The sequence below is a fragment of the Lepisosteus platostomus genome, chromosome 24 (genome assembly GCF_059453375.1).
Source record: "Lepisosteus platostomus isolate fLepPlt1 chromosome 24, fLepPlt1.hap1, whole genome shotgun sequence".
NCBI classification, from domain to species: Eukaryota; Metazoa; Chordata; class Actinopteri; order Semionotiformes; family Lepisosteidae; genus Lepisosteus; species Lepisosteus platostomus.
Window position 1 is genome coordinate 8,418,757 of NC_142634.1, and position 14,866 is coordinate 8,433,622.

Sequence of the window (14,866 nt, forward strand, 5' to 3'; positions counted from 1 at the left end):
AGGATGACTGAGTGCTTTGCCTTGTAATTGCTGGCTTAGAGCATCAGGATCAGCGACATCAAAATATAGCAGATGGCTCTGAAATCCACGTTTTCCTCTGGAATAAAATCATGGTTCACTGATTTAATTTAAGCATCTGAATTTAAGCTTGCTGTCTGTGTGTTACAACCTGACACCAAGTTCTGAAATGTCTGAAGCTTTTTTTCCATAATTTGCTCATATCTTAGAAACTGAATAATGACCCATGGTTATGATATTGACAAGTCAGAACAAAGAGCTTAGTGATTCAGTTTTTTTTAAATACATTTTCTATTATAGTCTCTATTGCTGTTTTATATCACATTTAAATTACATCCACTATTTACAGTGCAACACATAGTGATATGCTCTTGTGGCAAAGATTTACCAATCCACAGGACAGTGAGGAAATGAGAAGAGTGTTGAATTTCTCTTTCATTTCCCCTGGAGAGATGGGAACGCCGAAAGGTTGTGGGCTAAATAAAGAGCTGACTGCGGTTTACATGGAGCAAAAAAGCTCATACTAGCAATTCAAAAGCTACTTTTGTGCCATTGAAAGGATGTGCTCATGACCTCAAAGCACTGGATTTATGTAGTAAAATATAGTATATGCCAGTAAACATTGATTTGAAAGTGTCAGCACACAATTTTTAACATTTGTTAATTAAAACAATATGTTAATTGCTGATATCACATGACCTTTTGTCTTCTACATAAAATAGAAAGATCAGAATGCATGATTAGTCTCCTCCTTTCTCATTACATAAGAGGTCACGAAATAATTGCAGTATCTTGTATTAACATCTTACAGAATAGTGACTAAGAAAATGGATCCTCTCTTCCTACCTAAAAGATACTCTTTCTAGACAGCAAGCTGCACAAGAGTGTATACTGTAAGCTTGCAACAAATGTGAAGATTGTTCCTTGCTCTATCACAGAAGTTTACCTCCAGGGTACTTGGATTTCTGGCTTCATTAAGAAATAAAGCTCTGTAACGCTCCTCCGCATTAGTGGAAATGTCTTAATCATTAATATCACATTCCTTTGCATCAATAAAGCCTCAAGATAACTACTCTTTTTTCTAAATTTCAGAACGTAAACAGCAGGGGATTTTGTGAAACTCAGGTCTGAGCTGCTCCCTTGTTGGTTCTGTTTCAGGTTTCCTCCTGAGTCTGGATTATGTAACATGTGATTGTGTGCTAAATGATCAGTAATCGTCTCAGCGTAAACATTTCACCAGCTTAGCTACTTTTTTTTTCAGAAAAAAAGCTGCTATATTAATGCTTAAATTCTGAATTATAGCTCTTGTCAAATTCAGGGCTATTGTAATCAGGGAAGGGTGTGGGCATTTTTGTGCTGCAAAGACTATTGCACAATTGACCTTCTTTAGCTTCCTTGTAATGTACAAGCATCAGCATTTTTCTACCAGGCTGGAAATGACTTGGGGACTTTCTTGCCAGCCTCAATATTGATAATGGCAGGACAGATAAAATATTGTAACCAATTCAATGCTACAGCCTTTCACTGTATATATTTGTTATTTTTAGACATTCTTCTATGGAATGCTTTCCTAACAGTCAGCATAACAGAGATGTAGAGACTAAATAAGAGACAATACGTACAGAGCTTCTCAGCCACAAAGGCACTCATTCAGAGACCAGGTTGAACTGTATAGCCCAGATATTGCATGCGTCTGTGTCTGCTCTATGCGCTCATACTGAGATTTACCAGCAGTGACACCTAATTGGGTAATGTGAGCTTGAGTGAGCCAGGGTATTCTCATCATGTGGGGCCCCTGGGAACTTGCAGCATTGTTAGTGAGAACTTCAGCACACCTCCAGCTGGGGTTAACTCTCCTGTGTGACAAGCAGCATAAAAGGCAGAGGATATCTCTGATGAGAGTACACTGCTGAACATGCAAACTTCCCTCCACTGTGCAGGTTTGCATTGGCCAGTACCGACAAAGCAGAGTTGTTAAGCAATTTACAGTTCTTAACTGTTGACAGAGGCTATAGAAAGAAAAATATTAATCTCCTTTTATAAAAGAAAATATGAGAAGATACTCAAGGTAATCTATCACACACTGAAAGGACTCAGACAGCCTATTTGTGTTATTCTCATATGCCTTTGCTTTTGTTTCTCATTTTGAATCAATTTGCCCTGCTTAAAGCAGATAGATTACATGTTGTATGCACCTGAACAATACTGTTATAGTAGACCAAGCTATGAGGTGAGATTCTTATTCCTTCTCACATGTTAAAGAAATTAATCTTTCCATAATGTGTGCACATCTCTCAATCTATCTGCCTGGAATGCAGTAAAGAATATATTAGTACAGTACCTATTTTAAAAAATGGTTTACAGTTTTACATTCTCAGGGCTTTAGATCAGCATCATTTATGGGAGCATAACCAACTTGAAACTCCCAGTGATGGGGCAGAATCATTTGCATTTATTTAGGCATTCACTATTTTAATTAATTTCCCCTGCGCAATTAAAAATCTGTGACTGCATTCTAGTGGGTCTCTGTGTGTGTGTGTGTGTTTATTCCATTTTTATAAATGCCAGATCCACAGACATTAAACGAGATCATTTTTAACACATCTGTTGTGAGCCCACTGCAATGCAGGCTTTTCAAAAATTAATAACCAGTTCTAACCAGCTGCTGTGCTAGCTGGGGAATAGAAGCATTCTTTCAAGCAAGCATCGCCTTTTGTTAAATGTAAGGCTGCATACATGTTTCGTTTTCTGAAATGAGGCACATTTAGCTGCAAATAACTGATGGGAGAAAACCACAGCTATAAGGCTTTATGTAATCATGTTATTAAGTGTTGGAAATGATGATGTTATTAATACAGGTTTCTGGAGATCAATCCATCAAATCAGTTCTCTTTGTTCATAGAAGACCTTTTAATGGTGAGCATACCTTGAGTGCATGCATGTCTTTTGGGCGCATTCGTTTAAGATGGGACTGAAAAGGAGGACGTGGTAATGTGGTGGGTACTGATCCTGCCCCCCAGTGCTTGGGTCCTGGGTTCAAGTGTGACATGGAGAGCCATCTGTGTGGAGTTCACATGTTGTCTCAGTGGCCACATGGGCTTTCTCTATTTTTTTTCAACTCTCACCCACTCTGAGCAGAGTATGTGCTTGTACAGCTAAATAATTCATCTTGAATTATTTTCTGAAGGAAATGTTCTGAATAACAGTGTAACTCTTGTTACAATTACACAGTAAAGCCAGCTTTTTAGACCTTTAACAGATCTCTTTCTAAATATATTTACATAATTACTTAGAGTACCTTCTAAACAGTTCCATGAGCAAAAAACTGAAACAGGAGGAGTCGCTTACCAGAGTTTTTGACAATTTGCTACTGTACATTATTCTCATTCCCCCACAAAAGAAGCAGATTCCCTTTGTAACTAGGATTCGTACTTAATTAGCCCTTATTTTCTGCTGCAGTGCAGGGAGCAATAAAACAATCAGATCAAACAATGTTTGCTAACCAATGCGGTTTCTTTTAAAAATGGCAAAGGTTATCAAAGTGTAAGAAGCATATCTATTCAGGGCAACGCAGAAGAAGCTTTCATATTACTACTGTATGTGCACATTACATATGTCTTCCAAAGTTTAGAATCATTAAGAAACAAATTATGTTCTAGTGCTTTTGGAAACAAAGTTAGCTTCTATGAGTCGGTTATTTGCTACCTTCATTAAAACACCCACCAGTGACAGATCTAGGCCATTAGCAGAAGTCATTGCTTCCAGGTTGCCAATCAAATCCAAGCATAGCAATGGTCACATTCATCTTTCCTTTTCATCTGCTTTCAATCACCGGGAAAAATAAAGAAAAACAAAATCTGGTACAGTTTCACACAGCAATGACTCACACAAAACTGGCATGTAATTCACCGAAGTAACTTTTTATTTGACTAAAATAATTAGATTACAACAGTCGTATTAACAAAAATGAAAATAGGGGGAGTTGGTGGAGCAATATGAAGAAGTTGTTACGTCTGCCTAAGAGTAAGGTGTGCAAATTAAACATTCCTGCAGAGATTATTAGCGAGTAGATGTGATCAACAAATTTGAAAACTTGACTTTCACTTTGAGGTGAACTTGGTTAAGTTTTTGAAGTATTGTAAGCCTCATTAATCAAAGTGTTCTTTTCAGCCTCTCCCTTGTCTTTCTGTGCTTGAGATGATCGTCACTGACACACATTATAAGCCTGTCTGATCTGGAGTCCATTCACTTTTTCACACGGGCACAAGGATGTGAAACAAGAGAGGACAAAGAGTGGCTATTAAATGTACCCCAAAATAAAAAAGCAAGCTTTTCCTCCTTTAAAGTAGTGCACACTCACGTTTTCTCTTACTTTCCTGAAGAAAAAGAAGTTAGTTTTTTTTCCAAGTCATTTATTTTTGATGCATTTGAGGCATTCTGTTCCACTACCGAGAAAACATGGTTCCTTGCCAGGAAAAGCTGTTTCACTTTGTACTGTTTGCAGGGACATGGCTAGAGTTTCCCTTAATTTGGTCTCAATGGGTGAAAGAAAAACTTGTAACTTTCACAGCCACAACAATAAACTGCTGCAAAATATTTTGCTTCTTGGATATCTTTAATTGTTAAATTTATTTTTCTGGGTATTATCGGAAAGTGAATCACTTTACCATATTCTTATGACGCATTGTGGTAGGCCTACACTAAATCGTTAAAAAAATCGTTTTTCAGCTCATCAATAAAGTTATAGCCTTCAGCTCACAGGCTTTCAACATCATGTTTCAAATTTGTTTTGTGCACACCATGCCTAACGATGTGTTATATTAATTTATATATTTTCAACATCTTTGCAGCATCTTACACATGATGGCTTCATCCACACAACAATTAACAAACGGAGTTGACAAAAGAGAATAAATGCTTGAGGTTTGAACACCCCTGAGGTAATCTGTGGCAGGTTTCACAGCTGGTAAGATTTTCAGGGGAAGGCTCTGAAACCAGCAAACAGCAAACCAGCAGTGAGATGGAAAAAGAGACATTTTGTTCATTCAACCTTACACAGAACTGCTGTGAGCAAAATACAGTACATTAAGGTAATATAGGCCCTTAATACTAATTATTTTCATTTATTCTCACATGCCCTCTTAACTCTTAAATTCAGCTTCAATTCCATGACCATGAATTGGCACAATGTATGTGACCAGTTTCTTCTTAAGATTTTAACAAAAGCAAAATTAAATGTAAATTGGGAGTTTCAGCCTAGAGTTCTTGGCTGTGCCTCTTACCAAACTGGACATGTAGTTACATCTAGCTTCAGTACTTTGGCTGGGTAATTTCTTTGACCCCCGAGATGAGTACAGCAGATCAGAAAGCCATGCTCTTGTAAAGTTGTGAATCTGCACTCTTTTCTGTCACTCACGTTTCTGATTTCCTTAGTTATTTATGAGCCATCTGTTTACAGAAGCCCAATGTAAGATGTGAAGCAGATCCCTCTAAAGCTAATTCTCTAATTGTGTTCTAGTTGGCATTTGAGACATTTTCAATTCTACTCTTTCAACTGGCACTGTGTTTGTTTTTATCTCGGAAGGTCTGTCTTTCATTGAATTGACAGCTTAATTGATAAGATATTTTTAGACGCTTATATCAGTGCTGCCTCTGACAAACTGAAACATAGCCAGGCTTAAACTTTAGCTGTTTTTCCACATATTTCTTTTTTCATACAGTATGTGATTCACTCTACAAATCCAAATGAACGGAAGCCTCATATAGTTTTATCGCCTCAAGGATAATTAATTTTACAAATCAGCATAAGTGTTAAAAGCATACAGTATTTCTTACAGAAACTAAAAACAAAAGTCATCTGGAATATGGGGCAACAGTGAAATGTTCAAACTGAGGAAAAGGAAGCAAATTATTCAGTTTCTTCTGAACTCCAGCACCTCCCATCTAGAGAAGTACGTGGGCGTACTTTATATGCATGTTTTTGGAGCTAGGGTGTGCAGTAGAGGAATTGAGAGTGAGTGGGAAAGGAAGAATTTAGATAACTTGGGAAAAATAATTTTATCAGTAAGTCATAATTAGAACAATTCAGAAAATTCAGCATTGTAATTACAATATAATGCCTTTTTTAACTTTTATGCTGATATTTACTTTTATCAATCCACGTCAGAATAGAAATCAATGTATGTTTTTGCTCGACAATAAATAGGTTTACAAATAGATATCACGTTTTGAAGAATCTGAATTAAAATCTTTACCAGAAAGGAACCTTCAGTAGCTGATTAGAAATTCCTAACAGCAAAATTTTGATACAAGAGATCTACTGTAGTTATCCCTGTGTTATTTTTTTAATCAAGTTGTGCAGTTGCCCTACTGTATAATACATGATAATACATGTGATGCATAGTGCATTTCATTCACACTGTGGTATCATTTTACCATGCAAGACAAAATGCTTTTATGACTGCTATGTGATATAAAATTAAAAGTGTTTTAATGTGAATTAGAACCTGCTCATTTTAGTAAAAATGATTTTACTATTTTCTTAGCACTATTAATTAACAAGAAAAGTGCTATACTTCGGAAGAGAACAATGTATTTGAAGCAAAAGGCCAGATCCTGCAGCCGATCTGTTCAAATCAATTACTTCACTAAGGTGCTGAAATGGAAAAGTACAGGCTTGCTGAACACTTCAGAGTTTCTCATTTTATGCAGTGGAGTAAATTTCTCTTGAAGTGCAAGACAGGCTGAGGTAAATCAAATGGGGCCTTTATCATATAGGAAATGGTATAGAAAATGGAGGAGGAATAATGTTTCCTTCTCTATTCACTTCACCACACATCAATTTTGAGAGATAAATGCAAATTACACATTCAGCTTCTTCAAATGACCTTTACTACTTTTTATGTAGACAATGTCCTTAAATTTTCAAGAGGTATACATGTTCTACCATTTTTGATTCTTAACAAATGAAAACCACATATTTTCTCAACTCTTGTTGTCACTATGAGCTACTTGCAAGTAGCCTGTGTAGATATTTTTGGGTTTTTTTTGCCGTACAGAATTTATCTAAAGTTCATATGGTTCCAAATGATGTGTGGTTAGATTCTCATTTCAGTATATTTATGCATCTTATAAAATGTGATTACATCATTACAGCAATAAAAAGAGAGGATAAGATTTTAATCAGGTTAGACAGAGTAACAGACAAAGACAGTTCAGAAATGTATATTCTTTCAGAAAGTAAAACCAAGCTGTATATGTAATACAGACATATTTTCTGCTCATGTATTTTCTTTAAGATCTGCAATGTGTTGAAGCCTCCAAGTAATTATGTGAGTGCCTTTTGAAAAACTGTAACTGTAATCTGTAACCTTGCTATAATACAAAACCTGGACTGTATTAAGGATAATAGTTTTACAGTTTTTTCTGGGGTGAGGAGTGAAAGCTACTTTTTTTTATAGAAATGGAAGTCAATTCAGATAATGATAATGCACAAGCTTAAGAAAAGTACCACAGAATGTGTAGTGACTGACTGTCAAAGAAAAGCCACAAATTCACATGACAGCTTTAAAGCACATTCATGTCATCCATTAGATGAGATTTTAAGCTGACTACTTGATTATTAAAAGTCCTGAAGTACTGTTAGGGGTGATAATTTCCCAATATCACTTTGGGCTTGTATGATTGGCCTTTCTAAAATGTCCCCTTAAATTCGATTGGTGGAGTCATTTTTCACTCCCTGCCTTGTTCTGCAGGCAGATAAAGGTGGTGAATTGTGTCACCTAAGTAGATGGTGGTTGATGAAAAGTACTATAAAAATGCGAGGAAATAGAATTATGCATTAGGAGCACGTAAACCTTTATGCCATGCTGAAAAGAAAGGAGACTCAACGTTTTGGCTGTGGAGCCTTCTTCAGGTGTTAGGGTTAGGATGTCTAACGCATGCTGACACAGCTACCTACTTGAATTATGCATTAGCTCACTAGACGCATAGCTAGACCTTTGTTGACAATGGACATCAATCTTGTTCATCACTTGGAAAACATGATTTCTTAGGCACTTATTACCACATCTTGCAATAAAACCCCATACATATGAAATATGTATTGCTGTGTGAAGTATGGCATGGCTAAGACTCCAAAATGTGACTTAGTAAGCTAATTATGCAATGACTCTTAGGTAGCACATTTCTCTGACTACAGCATTGCGGGTCATTGGTGAGAAAACTACCAAAGATTATATCTGCATCTCTGTGAAAAAAACTGCCCACACTGTATGATTTGGCAAAGTAAAGCATAGGCCATTGAAAATGAGCTGTGACCAACTCAGGGTATGTGAATCATTATTATTTTCTGACTGCACATTAGTTTAAGTGGAAGAGGAAGGAAGATGTGGGTACGATAATTGCTCAGCAGTGGTTTCTAGAGAATGTTGATTTGGTGCTGTGGAGGAAATGTAAACCTGGTATTCTAAAAGAGTGAGATAAGCAGGAGACATGTCCAAAACAAGCTGAGGGCAAAAGAAAATGGAATAAAAAAGGAAAAAAATCTGAACAATTGAAAAAGGTAAATGGTAATATTCAAATTATAAATATGTAATGCAGGAAATAAAACCTAAGACCCTGATTTAATCAGAACTTTAAGTCAAGTGCCAACTGCAACTCAAAACCGCATACTTCAAGGTGAGTTTCCATTGCATAAATGAAAGAAAAAAATCCTGAAAGCTTAAATCATCCCTTAACATTAAATTATTTGGTTGATGTCTTTATCCAAAATAACTAACATTTATATCAATTTACCCAGCCTGTTACCTCACTAGCACAATTCAGGTGAAGTTCCATAAATCATTGTTAGAATTTTATAATTGGAACAGGTGTTCCAACTGGAAAGTGAATCTATAACCTTCCAATTATGAGTCCAGAACCCTAAGAACTGCTCCACCCTGCTAGCCTATACTAAATAACACTGTCATTTCAATTACTGAGTTGATCAGTTGTGAGTGGAAGGTGGGTTAAATTCTGATTTAAGCTGGACCAAACTCTGTCACACAGCTGTGGTCTGCATCAGGCCAGAGGTTCCTCCATATCTCATCCCCTCTGAAATAAAAGATGTGTGGGATGTGTTATTGAAGCACGTTATCAGGATGAGCAAGGGATGTATTCAGAAAGAGCTGACACAAGTGCTAAATGATGGGAGATTTGCTCTTCTAAAGTGATGAAAGGTATGGCAATATTCATTTTTGCTCTCTACAGTATTTAGTATGATCCTTTTGATTGTCTTTGGAATCTCCTATAAACCAGATTACTCATTTTTGTTTTGTATTCCAAACGATTTTGTTGTTTGATTCTTTATCTGTGTCTCTTAATTAGACAGACATTAAGTACAAGTATGCAAGCCCAGGCTGTGTGGTGTGACAGACAGGGACAAAGAGAGTACATATAAACCATTATTTAAATGCTATGTTGGACAAGTAGAAATGCACAAATTCACCTATATTATAGAGCAAGGATAAAAGATTCAGGGAACAAAATTAGTCATTGTTGTCTCTCTTGGGCATTAATTACTGTACAATGAATGATTTACAGGTGCTGTTTACTTTAAGTTCAGCTTAAACAGAGCTCATGTTCCCTTTGCCTTGGTTTGGAGAATCTGTTTTTGAGCTCAAGGTGTTAGGCCATTTTATAGCATTTACAGCATGAGATCTGTATCATCCTCCTAGATTAATCCACACTAATCCAGTTACATTTCTTTCTGTCTTTCATTTCTTACGGAGGATGTGAAAAGTAGTTGGAGGTTTAAAGAGCAGGAAGAAGAGTTGAAGAGGTCATCAACAGAAGAGGATAATTATTACGTCATTGAATTTCTGTAGAGGGTTAATGATGTTGATCCTGCAGCTCTGTTTTATTAAATAAGCACTTAAATACATAGCTGGAGAACACATGGCTTTTTTCAGGCTTCAGAGATTTTGAGACTAAGTGTCAAATTAAGTGATAACTCCTGTGGATAAAATTATAGGACTATAGCTCGCAAGTGAAAGGCAGAAAGTATGTGTTTAGTTTAAATTATACACGTATAGTATAATATCGTTATAGCACTGTACATAGGTTTTTGTCTAGCATTTTGTCTTTGCTTTTTCTGCTCTTTACAAAAGATATAATAGGTAGGGAGAGAGGGTTAGCTGTACAATACTGTGAAAGACTTAGGTTGTCAAGGTCAAATTCATGAAAGAAAACATTACCAGACATTGCATAATTGTAAAAATGATTTAAGAAGTGAAAGGGTCTACAATAAGTCTCCAATTAGTCAAACTGTGAAAACCCATGGATGTCAGGGGCATCTAGTAGTGTATAGTTGTTTACAACCAAAATTTTAAACTGACCTTTCTGAAAAATGCAGCCAAACAATTCCCCCTACTAATATTGTATCGATAGCAATAGTTGTGACATTCATAAAATTATTGAACTCTTTTTGAACAACTTTGTATTTCATGTTGTTTGTAATACAATACTGTAATACTGTCTTTGTCAGTCTTTGGTTGCACTTTTGTAAAAGCAAGTGACAGCACAGCTGGGCTGTAAGGCAGCAGCAGGCAGTGAAATAGACTGATGGGAAACCCCGACAAGACGTAATTATTTTTTTTTTCTCTCTGAAGCTGTTAATGAATGCAGTGCAATATGTGAATCAACCTTCCAGTAAAAGGTTCTGCTGTACTATACCTTGTGGAGAGATACATGTTTCTGCATTCCTTTCCAGTTGCACTTAGTGTTCAAATCCTTCCATACTTCCAGACATGCTACTACTGTGCAGCTCCTACAAAGTGGATATTTAACCTCCCCTGGACCTATGCTATACTCTACTGAAGCATTACATGCAACTTGTCTCCAATGGCAGGCTAAATGTCAATTGCCAGCATTACTCAAATGTGATTATTTCCATTTGCTCTAATAACTTGGGCTAATTTTGCGCAGAGAACCCACCCAGGTTTAATTTATCAGCCTTTCATAGTGCTTTCACTCGTCCACTTTCCGTACACCTGCTTCACCTAGCAGTGAAGAGAAATTACTCCCAAAACAGGGATTATCATGTGTAGTTTGGCCTTTTAAAGGCAGACTGCACCACTGCAGAGAACGGTACTGCACTCTCTTTTGTATTATAATAAACTGTATTTTATAAAGCAGAGGCTTTGGAAAAAATGATTTAACAAATGTATGGTATTAGTTAACTTTTGCGATATTCTCCATGAAAAAAGTATGCTTTAGTGTAGCTGCACACAATTTAGTCTTTCCAATAAAAGAAGACTCCTCAAGTGTGAGCCAATAGCAGCAGGAGATATTTTTAAACTCTTTTCCACAATTCCCTTTGCAGGATGTCTGCAGAGTCACGCAGTGAGAAAGAACAAAAAATAAGAATATCTCCAGTGCAGGTTTCTCATCTTCAGCTAATTGAGGCTCAAATTAGATAAGTTTCCTCCTTTTTAGCAGGATTCACCATACGTCTTTGAAGATGGCAATTATATGAACAGATATAAAATTGTGTCACTTGACAATGCCCCTGTAACATTGATTTTTTCTTTTTTTCAAGCGTTAGATCTAAAAACAGAAAACTAAAAGAAAGTTTAACTTTTTATTCCTGATTCAGCAAAAATAGAGTAATAAAGACATTTTTCCATCTCTAAACCTTAACTCATCTTTCCTTTACATAGCCTTCTCCTAGGTTTGCAATATAGATATTTTTTATTGATCCAATTTCTCAATTCACTATATTAAATACTGAACATTTCATTAGCTTCATACTGTATTTCAAGTCAATGGTAGTACAGAACATGATCATGGGAGCATATTGTTACAGTACATAAATTAAATGAATTTCTTATTTTTGAGTTTTTATTGATTGCAGAAATGGTTTACGTATAAAATATACACTCAATGTTTCTTTTAATTCACAATTGCACATTATTAGAACTATTTACATTGTGCCAACAGAGATGGGACTTTTAATACTGAGATACAGTATACTATACTGTACATATTCAAATCTATATTAGAGATATACTATACTGTACATATTCAAATCTATATTACAGTAGTTTGGTAATTACAGAAGAACAACAAAAGAGGTCTACACAGAAATACTACTTAATTTTAGTTCAGAAAGTGAAATCAGGTCTTAATGGAGACATATTGTTTCCAGGATAACCAACATTTGCTAAACCTTTCTGGCTTCATGTAAAAATGAATTTCTTTTGAAACATCTGTTAATCCACCCTTACCACCCTTATTTATTACTCTTTTTCAGGAAGCAGACTCCTATTCCTGGTGCTGTGGCTGAATTCTGTACCCCAAGTGGAGTGCTGCCCAGGGGTCTGTGTGTGTTACAGTGAACCTAGAACGACAGTGGCGTGCCAGCAACAAGGACTGTCCTCCATTCCCACTGAGATACCCATTCGCAGCCAACGAATATTCCTCCAGAATAACAAGCTAACAGTGGTGAAGTCTACCAGTTTCAGTTCTTGCCACAACCTGACTGTGCTTTGGCTCTACTCCAACAACATCAGCCACATCGAGGCTGGTGCTTTTTATGGACTGGAGCGATTAGAAGAACTGGACATTGGAGACAACTCCAACCTAAGGATCATCAGTCCCACAGCCTTTCGGGGGCTGTCAAGACTGCACACCTTGCACTTACACAGGTGTGGGTTATCAGAGCTGCCCATTGGTGTCTTTCGAGGGCTATTTTCTCTACAATACCTGTACCTCCAGGACAACAATTTGCTGACCCTGCATGATGACACTTTTCTAGACTTGGCAAACCTGACCTATCTCTTTCTCCACGGCAACAAAATCAAGACAGTGTCTGAGAACATGTTGAGAGGCTTGATCGGTCTCGATCGTCTGTTGTTGCACCAGAACCGGGTGACATCTGTGCACCGGAGAGCCTTCCATGACTTGGGAAAGTTGACAACCTTTTATCTGTTCAATAACAATTTAACTGTGCTCACTGGGGAAACCATGGATTATCTGGTGTCGCTCCAATACCTGCGTCTGAACGGTAATCAATGGATTTGTGATTGTAGGGCCCGATCTCTATGGGATTGGTTCAAACGATTTAAAGGATCCAGCTCTGAATTGGAGTGCCATGTTCCAGCAAGTCTTGTTGGTAAGGATCTCAAAAGATTAAAGGCCAGTGATCTGGAAGGGTGCTTAGATAACTCACATCAAATCCGAACCAGCATCTTCAGTACCAAGACCCGATCTGGCAAACTACCCTCGACTGAGACTCCACTAAGAGAAGGGTCGCCCAGGTGCTGCCTTCCGGAGAGTGACAAGTCCTCCATTATCTCGAGCAAGGGCCTGCCAGATCCCTCATCCTACAACAGCCGGCAAATCACAAATAACCCACTCAAGGAGAAGGAGAACATCTCAAAACCCAAGTTCCCGGATGTAGACCCCACTAAGAACGGCACTCGGAACAAACAGAGACTGAATGACGATCCTGTTGGGACCTTTTCCAACACGCAGGACGATCCTTTGGGAAAGCTAAAACCAGATTACACTGACAACCTGGAACCCTCCACAGCCCCCTCAAGGAAGAAAAAGAAGTGCTCAAAAAAGCCAAAACCAGATGCCCAGTGTCTCAAAAGCAAAGGGTCTACATCTTGGGCTCTGAACCTTCTCTTCCTGCCCATCATTTGGTTCTCTTTAACCATCTGTTAGGAAATGGGACAGACGTTGCATATTTTTCTTGCTGATGACAATTTCTTAGAACCTGCAGTGACCTCCACAAACTGACAGAAAGAGAAAATAAGGGACATGCTGTAAATCCTAAGAGAAAAGAGAAGCTTTGTTCAACTAAAACAAAAAATACAACTGGATGCCTTTATAGAATACATCAAATCTATTGTATATAATTAATTGGTGCCCAAATTGTTTCTGTTCTATGTACTGTGTCTAAACTGCACTTCTGAAACTCCCCCTCCCTTTCAAGGCTTATGCTGCAAACACAGTGATGTGACAGACTACCGAAGACAAAGCAAATGGGAACACAAATGTACCATGTAGATGCTTATTAAACCAAGAATGTTTTGGGGGTTTGGAAACCTACTTGAACCTAAAGATGTGGCAGAATTTTTTATTTTTGGCAAGAAGTGATGCATTTGTTCAATGCTGTGTTGGGTTCTTATGTTTATAAATACTACAGATTAAAAACAAGATGTTTATTCTCCTTTTAATTTGGGTTATTTTTGTCACACCGTGGTTATGGGTAGCATCTGCAAAAGAATGCTGTCTATTTGTTCACTGAGATTGCAGTATATATAGATATGCATTTTATTTTACTTGTGTAGAAGTATAAATATATTATAAATAAAGTCTTCTTTTCTTAGAGATGTGCATACTACGGGATTTATTTTTTTCCATAACCAAGGAGAGAATGAAGATGGCTGTTTGAATACAATTTTAAGAACAATAAAGTAATTACAAGGTTGAAACATTAAAACGGCCTTCCTTACAAAAATGGAATGAAATACAGAATTCACAAATGTGAAGGAAGAATTTGTAAAACACTAGAGGAAATTTGTGGGAGCTTTGTGTGTAACACTGAAAGGTCCACCCTTCAACCTTGAATAAAATAATAGAAGACAATATAAGCAGTAACAGCATAGGAGAATCTCATAGAAAACACTCGAGAAACGAATGAAACAAGGTTCTCCCTAGCAGTTTGTACAATACAAACACCCTTGTGGAATGCAGGTCATGCTGTATAGGCCATCACCACTTTGAGTCTGAGCAATACCATTAACCAACTGTGGCTGGGACTCCCCAAGCTGCGTGGAGCACAAATGGTCATATTTTG

General features: G+C 37.2%; 1 protein-coding gene across 1 annotated transcript in view; it reads left to right on the plus strand.

Moving 5' to 3' along the window:
* Window positions 1–14,397, plus strand: part of rtn4r (reticulon 4 receptor) — a 41,314-nt gene extending 26,917 nt beyond the window's left edge. Inside the window, exon 2 of the mRNA XM_088618217.1 lies at window positions 12,311–14,397. Within this exon, the coding sequence (XP_088474343.1) occupies window positions 12,311–13,728 (1,418 nt within the window). The 3' untranslated portion in view covers window positions 13,729–14,397. The remainder of the gene's footprint in view (window positions 1–12,310) is intronic.
* Window positions 14,398–14,866: the final 469 nt, after the last annotated feature.